This window comes from Coptis chinensis, chromosome 6 (assembly GCF_015680905.1).
Source record: "Coptis chinensis isolate HL-2020 chromosome 6, ASM1568090v1, whole genome shotgun sequence".
Taxonomy (NCBI): Eukaryota; Viridiplantae; Streptophyta; class Magnoliopsida; order Ranunculales; family Ranunculaceae; genus Coptis; species Coptis chinensis.
The window spans coordinates 90,782,124-90,796,047 of NC_141461.1; the positions used below are offsets into that span (position 1 = coordinate 90,782,124).

General features: G+C 35.3%; 1 protein-coding gene and 1 pseudogene across 4 annotated transcripts; both read right to left on the minus strand.

Annotated features, from left to right (window-relative positions):
* Positions 1–999: 999 nt before the first annotated feature.
* LOC147495324 (CO(2)-response secreted protease-like) lies at positions 1,000–6,046 on the minus strand. Of its 3 annotated transcripts, XM_086563962.1 has the most exons (11): positions 5,821–6,046; positions 5,569–5,672; positions 4,642–4,739; positions 4,337–4,492; positions 3,679–3,790; positions 3,028–3,574; positions 2,700–2,800; positions 2,313–2,555; positions 2,064–2,178; positions 1,765–1,978; positions 1,000–1,605 (listed from the first exon to the last, which is right to left on the minus strand). In XM_086563962.1, the coding sequence occupies exons 1-11, from the start codon at positions 5,914–5,916 to the stop codon at positions 1,058–1,060; spliced, it is 2,334 nt and encodes a 777-aa protein (XP_086420088.1). In that variant the 5' UTR covers positions 5,917–6,046; the 3' UTR covers positions 1,000–1,057. The 3 variants fall into 3 exon arrangements, with proteins under 3 accessions (XP_086420088.1, XP_086420089.1, XP_086420090.1); XM_086563963.1 differs by lacking the exon at positions 4,642–4,739 and having other exon boundaries at positions 5,821–5,986; XM_086563964.1 differs by lacking the exons at positions 5,569–5,672; positions 5,821–6,046 and adding an exon at positions 5,054–5,382.
* A 3,883-nt stretch (positions 6,047–9,929) lies between these two features.
* Positions 9,930–13,808, minus strand: LOC147495325 (nuclear transport factor 2-like; annotated as a pseudogene). The gene is made up of 6 exons (XR_015197415.1): positions 13,752–13,808; positions 13,502–13,596; positions 13,352–13,415; positions 11,505–11,814; positions 10,882–11,426; positions 9,930–10,711 (listed from the first exon to the last, which is right to left on the minus strand). The product of XR_015197415.1 is annotated as a nuclear transport factor 2-like (transcript).
* Between the last annotated feature and the right edge of the window lie 116 nt (positions 13,809–13,924).

Here is a 13,924-nt window from a genome sequence, read left to right on the forward strand (position 1 = left end):
CCTTGAGTATAATATAGCAATGATCAAGTGAAAAACACATTTTTTTTTGTTGTTGGTACGTCATCATTGCCTCGGACAACTAAAAAAAAACAAGAATTAGATTAAGATAATCATAAACGAAATTTATAAATTGACGAAATTGTAATTACCCGGCTTTGTATTGTAGACCTATCCGACCCACGTGTTTGATTGAACTCGTTTATTACATGATTCCCAAATCCTTTTGCATTTTGGAAAACACTAATAACGGAGTCTTCACTAATTTTTATCCAAGTAAGACATAGAGCTTGATTTTCGGGCATGCTAAAGTGAGTCGATGTCTTCTTTGGTTTTGATTGAGTGCTACCACTTCCTTGAGCTGCTTGAGATGCCATTTGAAAGTAATTCAACTGATTTTGAAGAATTTTTTTTTTTTTTTGAAGAACTGATTTTGAAGAAGAATAAATATGATTATTGGAAGTGTAAGTTCAAATGGAACAAATGTTGTATATATACCAAAGTTTTAATTTCCGACTTTTTGACTGTTGTTGGATATAAACTAGCCGTTAGGACTCCGGACGGGATGTTTGATTCCGTCTGGCAAAAAAATAAAAATATCGAGACGGGATGTTTAATTCCGTCTGATGAGTTTTGTAATCTAGACAGAATCAAACATCCCAGCTGAAGTTCACAACTCAGCTACTATCTCAATAGCAACTGCTATTATCGTTTTGAGTTAGTGACAAGTCACCGCCATTGTCACCCTTGCATTGGGCAAGAGTTTTTTGCTCCAAAACAGTCAAAACTCTCAATTTCCCATCATACTCACTTGCATTGGGAATGCTCTAATAGTTAACAATTTGTTTGTGTTGAATTAAATTGGGGTCTAACGGTTTGTTACAATGTCTCACCGAGTATGAGTATGTTTTCGTGTTTAACGACTTTTGCAACAACTTGATATTCGGCAGTGAACCGAAAACGAAAGTGTACTGTGAAGCATTATTGAATTGGATCCCGCACTTTTAAACTGAAAAAGTTTCAATCAGCTTCTTTGTTCATTGAAATGTAAGTATCCAGACTATACAACATTCACAGCAAAAGTTGTGCGAACAGAATGAATTCCATCAGACCAAGTAATAGACCCAAACTTGTACCCTTTTGTTGCACCCTTGTTGTAAAATGAAACTCTGAAAGACGCCCTCGCTGGACCAGAAAACATAAGTCGTTTTGGTGATACAATGACGCCCAGGCTTATCGGAGAGTCTACATTTACAATGTATGTCGAATTTCTTGATCCCACATTCGTTACAGTTCTAGTGATTGTTCGCACAGAATGAAATCCTTCGAGCTTGCTAATTGAAATGGATGGGTAGTTAAGATCAGATATGAGATCCTCAGATGAATTTTTTGGGCAAGTGAAATTGTTGCCGGAGACTGAATGTATAACATTGTCTTTATAGCCATAGTAACAAAGAAAATACAAATAATCAGTTGTTCTGGTTTCGTAAACTAGTCCTGGATTAAGGGCCCTTAATGGGCTTATTTCCCCTGCTCCTGTATCGTGTGGGCTTGCAAATCCATCTGAGCTATTTGTTATGGGCTTCCCCATGTTGTTAGATGTTGTTGCTGCATGAACAGAAAACGAACTTGTGAGAAAATGTTTTCAGATTTTACTTTTTTTCCTTTTGTAGCTAAATCAATTTTCAAGGATTCCAAAACACACACACACACACAACGCCACAATGGTAACTCAAAATTGAACAACATATGAACCTAACCATTTACCTGTAGTCATAAGGGCTGATTTAATCATTGAAGGACTCCAACTAGGATGTACTGATTTAATGAATGCCGCTGCACCTGCAACATGAGGACAAGCCATAGATGTTCCAGATAAGATTCCAAACTTTGATGACTTCTTCCCATAAGGAATGCTCCCCAATTCAACTTTGGGAATCATTGCTGCTACTATGCCTACGCCAGGAGCTGTTATATCCGGCTACAAAAATTAATGTAAAAACATTTAAGTTTGTATGTTAATTCAAGAGCATGTCTTGCTTATAATCAGTTTGAGATGAGATCACCTTGAGAATAGTTTCTGTGAGCTCTCCTGGACCTCGAGACGAAAAGTATGCTACAACTGGTGCAGGTCTAATTTTTTCTGCATCCACAGATGGAAGGATAGTCGCTGTTGGGTTCCTGTTTCATGTCACAGAATTTCATTTTTCCACTTTTGAATGGTGCAGTACGACTTCAATAACAATTTAATTGACGAAATTTCTTCGTATCCACAACAATCACTCAATTTTTCTTACTTTTGATGTTATACTTACTTGGTTGAGTTTATGTATTTAAGTATCTGATATCCATCCACATTTCCAACTTCAGAGAATGGGAAAACACCAGAATCAAACGGAATCCCTTTTTCATCCTCATTGATCATAATCACCCCTTTTGCTTTAGCTACTTCAGCAACTAGTTTCTTTATCCGCCTTGAGACCATGGGATTCGTATCAACGCATACAACAATCTTTCCAGTGGTCTTTTCTGTGTCCAAGGATCCCGGAATACAGTTGCTGTTGTTGGTACATACATTACTAGTATATAGTTATATTGTCTCTTGAACACTCATTTCACTAGAAAAGTGCATGAAAAATGCATACATACTATTTAACCGGCCTGCTGTGACTTGGGTTATAATGTATGTATAAGCAACATACCTTGCCTCTGACGATGGAGTAGAGGGTGCGGCAATATCTCCTCCATATGCAAGGGGATACTTCTTGGACGCAGTGAGATTGGAGAAATTTATAGAAGATCCCTGCACATAGTTCAGGTATAACCATTGGATCGTTGGATCGTGAAATAAATTCTATCTCATAACATATTAATACAATTTTCCTTAGGTTTACAGCAGTACAGCACTCACGTACAAGAAAGAACACTAGTGAGCAGCGCACTATGAAATGCAATTCCGCATTTTTATTTTTATTTTTTGAGAAAAAGTCGTACATAAAAAAGTCAAATTGATTCATCATTATAGCGTACCTTGTAAATGTGTCCATTGCCCAGAACTACAGAAGATTGAAAATCTCTATCCACATTAGATGCCGCAACAGTGAAGATCCAAGGAGCAGAATTGACGACAGTAGATGGGTCAGGACCATCATTACCACCAGAACATATAACCATAATGCCCTTTTGGTTGGCATGGAATGCACCGATGGCAATGGGATCATCTAAAAAATCAGATTGGAAGATTGAACTCATTCCTATGGATATTGAGATTACATCAACCCCATCTCCGATTGCATCATCCATAGCCTTTAGTATAGTTGCGCCAGAACAACCCCCTAGTGAGCATGCTTTGTACGCTGCTATCCTACTTGAAGGTGACCCTCCCCTTGCTGTCCCTTGTCCAAGCCCAAAATAACTAGCATTCGCTACTGGAGCTCCAGCTGCCGTGGATGCAGTGTGGGTACCGTGACCCACTGCATCCCTTGGTGAACCGGATGGTTTCCCTTTACGGGTCTTGTTATGGTCGAATTTCGACCCAACCGCCTGCATGTTATAATATCTTGCACCAATTAACTTCCTGCAATAGCACATTTATAATCAAGATTCTTTTAGTGTTTTGTTTGAGGACATATATGAGTCGAATCAATATTTAACTCGTGGTATTAGGAACTGGGATTGTACCTGTTACAATTAGATTTCGTGAAATCTGATCCTTCCATGCAAATTCCTTTCCATCTGGTAGGAATCTCCCCGATCCCATAGTCACTAAAACTAGGCGATTCTGGCCAAATGCCTACAGTAAAACACAGTCAGAACTCGGAATTAGTACACTTACTAAAACTTCACTGAGTCTTGACGTCATTCGGCTAATGCTTTAGGGCCCAATAAGTGATGACACTGGAGACACTAAATCTGACTAAATGCTGGATGGGAAAAGCCGATGACCGAACCCAAATAATTGAAAGTTTGAAACTACTCTATTTGGATTGAGAACGTGGTCCGTCTGATTTCTCGTCTTAACAGTACATACAGTATAGATTAAGATTATCCTCCAACAGATATCTGGGATCACGTGCTTAATAGGGGCATGTAACTGTACTGTGTATTGCGTTATTTAGGTACTTTAATTTGTTTTGTACCGTGGTCCGTGGACACTGGACAATATGAACTGTCCTCAATTCCTCACACAAAAGTTAAATACAGGAATCAGCTTAACAGGTCATATACTAATCCAAATTTTAGCAGCCCTTTAAATTGAGCTGGGCCTCTGTTTTTTTTTTTTTTATAATGAACTCCTTTTTTTCATTTAATCTCACTGGGAGAATCAAGATATAGGCACCTGTGTCGATGATTCCGATTATAACATCTTCACCAGATACCGAAGGATAAGGATAGTTGGATCCCATACCAGACTCAACTTTCAGAAAATCCCATGACCGGGTGGTATGAAGTTGAAGAGTGGGATCAGGGAAAACTGATATAATTTCATCATGACCTGCATTTAACAATTGAAATTTAGTTGTATCTATTTGGAATTCCACATTATCAACAAAAACTAAAATGATCCGGACCAAACAATTTCGTCAGTTAATTTCTTAATTTAAATGGGCCTCTGCAAAATGCAGTCGCATTTCTGAGCGTTACCAGATAATAGTGAAGCTTCTTTCTCTGTAAGCATGGTAGAGAACCCTTTGAAAGCATGGTTATATATATGGGTTATGAATAATCTCTCCTTGTCCTTACTGCAAAATCATAAAAAACCATGCCATTTAACAGTAATTGGTAAGCTTTTATACATGAATTATTTCGATCATATTTCGAAGAAGAGATATATACATGTCCCTAAACTATAAAATAGTAGGACGTTTTTTTTTTGGTTATTGCAATATTGCTCCTGGCAATGTGTACAGTACAAAACAAATTAATTGTCATAACATTTGACATACAACGAGTTAGTCCAAAATTTAAGGTGAAGTTTCCTCGCCTACACAGGTAGTAACACAAGCAAATCAATCCTAGTTCAAGAACTGGAAGCTATAAGAACAGGATTACATGCCTGCAACGTGATGGGTGTGAAAGAAGTTAGAAGTGGCATATGACTCTCTCAACGCTGTCAACTGCATAAAAAACAGGGAGGCTCCACCTTGGTATTGTCTGAATTTGGTTAGAGTGATACAGGATATTACTGAATCTTTTGAGTCTATCTCATTTTGTCATGTCTCTAGGGAAACCAATAGGGTCGCTGATCACTTAGCTTCTCTATCTAGTTCTTTTGATGTAAGTGTAGTGTACTTTGTACCTCCTTTGAGGATTGAGTTGAACAATATTGTAACAGAGGATCGGAGAAACTGAATAGGTTGTACACAAGACATGTTCAATAAAATCTGGTGACAGTCTGCCTAACCCTAGCTTAACCTTCAAAAAAACAAAAAATATAAGGGAAATAAATATAAAAAAAATGATGTGTGTTAATACTGTAATACGCCCAATCCGCTCTTCAGTCAGATAGCCTGGAGACAAGAAGGTATGTTATTGAGGGCATGGTAACATACACATTTTTTTAAGTATTACCTTGGTAGAATGGAGGATAATAATTCCAAGTGAGCAGTTTCAACAGCTCCAATAGTATCATGTCCTCCATTATTGCCAGAACTCCCCATATACACAACATAAGACTACGATTGAAAATTAACAAGATATTATTGTGTGTTTTGACTGGTATTAACGCACTGATGGAATTAATAAAATGAAATCAAAGAAGAAGCAAACACTAGGCACTGAGCGTTTTGTAGCCAACTAAGTAGGTTTATATATGTATCTCACCTTTGTTGTCTGATGATCTGCATTGGTGCCATAGAGAAAACAGAAAAGGAGAGTGAAGAGAGCTTGCAACAAATAGTCCATTCGTGAATTCTTCATCAGCTACTTCTGCAACTCAGAGAGATTGTGATAAAGAGGAAAATGAATGAAAGGAGTTCTGCTTCCAAGGGCCCTCATTTGTAGGCTAGCTAGTAGGTAAGGTTGAAGACAAAGAAGTTAAAGGATATTTGATTCTCCATAAACACTTTAATCCAACAAACGTAAATGAAAAGCATCAATTATTAAGATTATTATTAGGGTACCCTTATTATTACAACAGTAATTTTTTTAAAATTATTAATTATTGGAATTTTTAACCTTCAATACTCTTCACTCAACTTTGATGGACTAAATCGACTTATTAGCTAGATCTATCACCTGCAATAGATCTCATGACATCCATTAATAAAAGTGTCAATGTCGGCATTCAAACTAATGTTCTAAGCAAAAGAAGTTCCGTATATATTCTTCAATTCTAAATGGAGAACTAAATGAAGGAACATGAGTCTTATTTAAATTTATTTTCACTCAAACTTTCGGAAAATTTAATTTTTGTTGCAACTAACTAGTGTGCCTAACTTCCCATAGGTTAGAGTCATATCAGGACATATTTTGAGCGCAAGTAGGGATTTTATAAAGAATGCATAAGTGTACAATTGTACAAGAAGTAAAAGTTTCACATGCTGCTAGAAGCCTAGAACTAATAATTCCAAACTTAACTAAATCTATAGTATGTCTAGTAAGGACAAGTTTTGTGATATATAGTTTGGTAGTGTAGAACTCCATAGCGTGTCTCCTGGATTTGTTTTGCTGCTGCATCCATATAGTATCAGGACATATACTATACTACAAAAAAAATCTATGTAGTTATTATACCAGCAAAAGGAGGCATGTGTATATAATAATCAATCGTGAATCATTAAATATTGTATAGTTTTCTTTCTTTAGCTTTTGATTTTGAAAAATGTTTTCCAAAAGTATGCTATAGAGACTTCAAATGCAAGTAATCTGATCTTTTGACACATTGCCAAACTGCCAATAGATGCTTCACTAGCCATGTGCATTTTGCTTTAATTTGTTTGGTCTCTTTCTTTATAATTTTTTTTCGATTTTGCCTGGATTGGTCTAGTTATATCATTCGCATATAGGTACAATACAATCATTGACATACAATTAATGATTTCGTTATTCATATTATTCAGTTGTCTTTTTATTCTTTTTCTTTTTTATCTTTAAAGTGAGATGCTAAAGAGTATGAATTACTATTATTGGAAACACACATGGTTTAGAAATTAGAATGAAGGTTTTATCACCTTCATTGGAATATATTATTTTAGATTTAAAGTGGGAACTTAATCCAGCCCGAGTGGTGCTTAACCCCTATATTGTAACCTTATTATTATATACTAGTAAACGGGCACGTGCTAGGAAAGAAAAATTGGGGAAAAGAATGAACGCATGTAAATTAGAATAGTAAATTAAAAAGTTCAATATGGAAAAAACATTTCAATACGCTAGTTATATTTTTTGTTCGATTCTAATTATGATGCTCTACCATCAACTCTTTTTTTTGTTGGTTTAAATAAGTAGGTAGCTTGGACAAAGAAAGAATTTGTAGCTAGATTTTTTTTTTTTTTTTTTTTTTATATATATATATATATATATATATATATTTAGAAACGATCACATTTGGAAACAATTAGAAAAAATACATTGAACACTGTTAATATTTGGAGTGAATTGAATGTGTAAATAATAGCTTTCCGGAAGATGGTTTTGTAGCAAGATTACAATTTAAAAGTTTTCAATATAATGTGGATCTTATTTCATGTGTATGGAAATTGAATAATTCAAATGTTAGAGAGTTGATTTTTTCAAACCATCTGTATGGAAGCGACAAAAGGAAGAAATTATGGGTGCTAGCTAGTTGCATTGCTGAATTCTTACATTGATTATTGGTCCCCATTCTGAAAATGTTATTAGCACCCAACGCCACATGCAAAACTTTGGCAGGTGTCGGGCTTCAACTTGATTAACATAATGCAATGGAATGTTGGTTCTTTGAGAGTTAAATTAAGTGTAATGATGTCTCTGTCCAATGAATTAAGAATTTCATAAAGAGTTTTCCTGTTCTTGAGTTGTCGGTTAGTCGATATACGATCAGTAGATGATGACCCTTCAAGCAGTGCAATTTTTGTGTTCTTGGAACTGAAAAATTGGAAGTTAAATTTCTATTAACTTGAATAATGTAAAGTATATGAACGTGTGAGAACTTTGCCTATTCATTAGATGTTTAAGTTCAGGAATTTCAAAGTTGTAATAAATTTTTGTTACCCTTGTCGAATTTAGATAGTATACACCTTAAATATTTTAAAAATTAGTTCATTCCAAGCGAAGGAATAATATAGTAATATACATTGATAATTATATTCATAATAATGAAGTTACCATTATATATATCAACAGTCAATGATATTACTACGACCACGGGCTGATCCACAGTAGAGTTAATGATATCTTTGTCAACCAAGTCCACTCCATTTTCCCATAATGTAATCCTCATTTTTTTCCCACTGGGTGATAATGTTTTGTGAGTATATAGATACAGGTAAGAAGTTTTTCATATTCATTAAAAAACAAAATTGAAAGTTGACCTCTCAGTCCTCAAGTGAATATTTCTCAGTTGCTTCATTCCTTTGCTAAACATTATGGCTGACATTCCTTCAAGCACGCCATATACATCTGATAGAGATTATAAAGAGATATTTGTTATATATATATATATATATATATATATATATATATATATATATATATATATATATATATATATATATTCTCAACGTACCTGTTAGATTTGTGATTTGTTTGTAACGACTGCTGATGTTATCAAATTCAACAAAAGCAAACTTGTACTATACGGCGGAATTTCTAATTGAGTTTCACTTAGCAGTCTAACAAATGTGTCCCATTTAAAAAGTATAACAAACTCATTTTCAACAGGCCGATAATTCGAGACTGTTTGAACAATGAAATTTTCAGCAGCATACACACAGCCTTCTCGGATAACTTTTGAGAATTTTTCTGTTTGCTTCTTTGGAACAATTGCATGTATTTAATTTCCCTGAAACCAAAATATACGAAAGTAGTTAGTAATTGTTTGCAATAAAAATAATGGAAAAGGAATTTGTGCAATTCAAATGAAATTGGCTAACTTTATCGTCTATCAAAACCATGTCAAATCTATTAGTTTTTCCTTGCACTTCTTTTCCGATCGATGCTCCATTTTCTAGAGACGCGGAACTTAATTTTGCATTGCTGATCATGGTCATTTATGTCAGACAAAGGAAGATATCCCGGCGTTGTCATTTCAAAGGAAGCCTATAAAATTTTAAAGTCAGAGGAATATAGACCAGAGGAATATAGACCATGGAAGGACTGCTATTTCATTTAAAAAAACTACAAAACTATGAAAAAAAAAAAGACGATGAAACAATGCAGTAATGAGTCTAAGTGAGCTTCTATATTGCTCTAACATAGACATAAGATTGGGCTAGTAGGTTCTATGTTAGCGTATTTGATGGCGTTAATCATATAAGCTTGTGACTGAGATAGTAGTAAGTATTGATGACACGATGGAGTTAAAAAATTGATGTACACTGTCATCAGTACATAATTATATATAAAGGTCCTTGCATTGCTGAATTACGCCGAAAACATACGGATTGAGTTCATGGGCATAACATGCGGTGAAAACACAGTTGGTTGCACCACATAAACCAATTTTGCAAAAAAAGAAAGTAGGGTAGCTAGGATAGCCAGCGATAGTGCATGATAAAGAATAGGACATAAGATTATTGATCAACTTCTTAATATTTGCCTCGAACTCTTGGAGATGCGCATTGGTTGAGAGGGCCATCAATGTGAAGAGTGATCATGGTTTTGTAGTCCAGTCCCCCTAAATTGAGAGCAAGACCTAACAAAACTTAAGATACAACCTATATTTTTTGAAGCATATAGTGTATTACTGAGTTTTCAAACTATCGAACTGTCAATAAACTGTACACAGAAACTGAACATTTGAAAGTAATTCACTGATAAAAAATTACAGTTCACATGAGACATGAGAGTGCTTGAGTACACTAACTTATCGTCTAGTAAATTGAAGCTCATTGATGTGTTTACTCTGTAGATATACAAAAGCCTCACAAAAATTATCATATGTTAAGCCTTCTTCACGAGCGAAGTTAAGTGTTGGAGTTCAAACACGTGTAACCTGTTGCTTATACACTTACTATTCCCCCAGGTTTGAGAATGTCAATTGGTGGGAAAGTAACCTCTTCTCATCACTCTCGTCGGTCTCTAGACCATCATCCTCTTATTCATAATCAATCTCAGTGACGGTTTCTTTTCCATTGAGCTTGTGTAATTCTGAAAATCGTACTTGGGAATACTCACCTCCAATAGGAGGATTGTCAAACTCGATCTGCTGCATTTCTGATTCTATTAACGCTTACATTCGTGCTCTCGCTCTGTCTCTTGGATAAGTGCAGTAGAGGAAGGAGTAGATGAAGCAACATATAGTCATTGGAATTGTTATTGCTGTGTAAAGAGCTTTGGCAAGTGATGCAGCATTCTCCCTATCTGTCTCAATCTCAACAGTTTGGCTAGACGCTCGAGGAACAAGTTTATATCCATACAGACGCTGAGACAAAATCCCCACTACCGGAGGAGCAAATGAGGCTAATATCGACGCAAAAGATCGATCCAGGGCATAGAACACCAAGAGGACGTAAGTGGACATCTTCATTTGCGAGAAAGCAAATTCTTTCCCAACACAAATTTGCCGCCCAGCCTAAGAAGCAAGAAATAACGTGAATTTAGTTGTATTCGGCTCTGTGCTCCCACAAATTTAAAAAAGACAAAAAATGAAGAGATTGTTTGTAATTGGTCTAAAAAATCACAACGGCATAGATAAGAGTAAGAGTTTTTCATCTAAGAGGTGTGAGAGGTCCAAATTAGTACCAATGGCAAAGTTTGTTTAATAAAATCTATTATCTGGAAAGCTGGGAACTTGAAAGGGATCTCCATGCGGCAACTGCCATCTTCGTCGATCTACCTCTCTGGACGATATTCTTCTGCATCCTCACCCCAAATATAGTTCATTCATCCCATATAATAAGGCTGATACATACCAAATCACATTTCTTCACCCTAAATCCATCTGGCAAGGTATCATCTCCAAAGCAATATATTGCATTATGCATATAACCAAGACCAGAGGCAATATTTTAATAATCAGCACATGTAAACACAAATAGCTTGGGAATAATAAAAGTGTAAGCATAAGACTTCTTTGGAGTATCTTCTGGAACTGTTGAAGCCAGGCTAGGTGACTGGAAGAACTTCATCTTGACCTGAATGAACAGGGGCCTCCACAACCTCAACTTCTACATTGGATACTTCACCATTGTCTGATGGCTCATGAACCACCTCTCCATTTCCGTATGACACCTCCACTTTTTGAGTTGTATTCTCATGCATGGGATGCTCAGGAATATGAGAGGGCTCTGCAACAAAAATAGCCAAGAATAAACACAAATGGTACCAAGCCACCTTTGGATTAATATAAACAAAATGAAGGCAACCTGGATCTGGGGTAACAGGAGTTAATGTGACATTTTCAGTGACGCCATTAACTGCAATGGCAACTGCATCGGACTCCACCATTTCATACTCATCTACATACCTAAAAATATCATTAAGAACAAAGTAGCCTTTGTCTTATGGGGCTAGGACAAATGATTGAGTAAACTTCATTTTCACATTATCTTTCACAATAAGGCATCCAGTTACTTGAAAACCTACTCCACCCTTGTAAGAGTCCTGAGCATCAATTGTTTTGATCTCTGTCTTACATTCCTTGTAGTCCGTGGAGAGAATGACCACATTAATATCCTACTCCAAGTTAAATAAAACGTTATTATTTCCAGGTGTAGAAATTGAGAAAAAGTAGAAAATGTACCTATCTGAGAAATGAGTGAATGTCGTAGTTGCATGGCAATGAACAACTTTAAGCAACAACTGGGTGAGGATCAAATACACACTCAAATTATATTGCCGACTCCTTTTTTATCCTAGAAAAGGTTGACCTCCTGGGAACATAAAACATCACAACAACCCTAATATTCCCTACACAAAAATTCAACCACGTCAACATTGGAATTCTTACAATAAGAATGACTGACAAAAGCTTCTACACCACCATGCAGATCACACTACTACCTAAGATACAATAAGAATGACTGATAAAAGCTTCTACACCACCATGTGGTAAAGGTAGGGAACTTTTCTTAAAAGAGATATATTAATTAATACCAATACTTAGTAGAGGCAAAAAAATGATTAAAAACCAAGGACCGAGTAAATTGTTAAGACTTTAAAACCCAAAATTCAATTCACAGTAGTTTCCTTCAAAGCACGAAAGCAACAACTTGGTCGAGGCAAATAAAAGAACAACAGAATTGACGTTTACCATAATTTTGAAAAACAGGAACCTTATCCTAACAAAACAAATTCTGCATAGACAACATAACCAAAGAAAAAGAAATCACTTACAAATCCCTAAAAGTACAGGATCTTGATATTCTTTTTTTCTTCACTTTAAGAAATACTCACTTGACTTTAACAGAAGAAATAAAAATGAAATAAGTGTGTTTCTCCGAATTCAAATAATGCACTTCCTTTTATTACTAAGAGAAAAGTTTGTAATTTTTTTAAAGCAATTTATTAAAAGGACTCTTAATAATGGAAGGTATAACTTCAAACCTGACAATTAAATTAGTGACAACTAAACGAGACTGAAAGATGAAGAATATGAAGAGAATACAATAAACATACCCAATCTTCCATGTGGAGATGAAGAGCAGATAAAGAAAGTTGATGTCTTAAAGAAAGCATCGTTACTCTTGTAAGCTAGCGCAAAAAAATTGGAAACCAAACTTGTTCCTTAAACAAAATTTACAAGTAAATTAAAAAAATAATAATCTAACCTCTTCCATGTGGAGAGGAATTTTCAAGATGAAGAAGAGATGTTGCTGAATACGAACTTTTTCTTTGGGAAAGTATCGAAACGGTTGGTTGGGGAAAAAAATAACTTAAAACTTGGTATAAGAAAATGGGGCAACATATTAGAAGACCATACATTTCCGTTTGAGGTGAGAAGTTGGGTAAAAAAGTCCTGAATGATAAAGGCACTATTCTGTGACTGGAACAAAAAAAAATTAGAAAATTAAAAAGTAAGAAATAGAACAATATGAAAATAGAGATTAGGCAACAGAGATTAGGACCAAACCTGAACTCATTACTTAGAAAGCAAAGATCGTTCTCCAATACTGGTTGAACAAAATTTGAAGTATCGAAACGGTTGGTTGGGGGAAAAAAATAACTAAAAACTTGGTATAAGAAAATGGGGCAACATATTAGAAGACCATACCTTTCCGTTTGAGGCGGGAAGTTGGGTAAAAAAAGTCCTAAATGATAAAGGCACTATTCTATGACTGGAACAAAAAAAAATAGAAAAGAAAAAAGTAAGAAATAGAACAATACGAAAATAGAGATTAGGCAACAGAGATTATGACCAAACCTGAACTCGTTACTTAGAAAGCAAAGATCGTTCTCCAATACTGGTTGAACAAAATTTTCATTGAAAAAAATACTCCTCCTTGTCCTCTTTACCATCTGCAAAAAGTCATAAGTAATATGACCAAAAGCTGCCAGACGTAGATATACAATATATTTCATCATTAAGTAAGTTTCATCATAATAGTGGGCGATAAACAAAAAAACGAAGAATTATCAATTAGAGTGGAGAGAAGAAATTTTTCCGTGCATACCTATCTATTAGAGAACGTATTTTTTAGTAGGCGAGGAGCACAAATGAATTGATGAAGCTACTACACAACAATAAACCAAAAAATAAAATTTAAAACATTAAAGCAAAGCGGCACTGAAATTTTTGCATTTAAGAGTTCAGTTTTGCAATCAAAATTAAGAAACTGAAATTAAA

Bases quoted from the DNA above. Each gene is read 5' to 3' on its own strand.
- LOC147495324 (XM_086563962.1), bottom strand. From the start codon at position 5,916: ATGAAGAATTCACGAATGGACTATTTGTTGCAAGCTCTCTTCACTCTC. The intron at 5,673-5,820 runs GTGAGATACATA...TTTCAATCGTAG, and splicing joins CAGATCATCAGACAACAAAG to TCTTATGTTGTGTATATGGG. The intron at 4,740-5,568 runs GTAATACTTAAA...ATGATTTTGCAG, and splicing joins TTATCCTCCATTCTACCAAG to TAAGGACAAGGAGAGATTAT.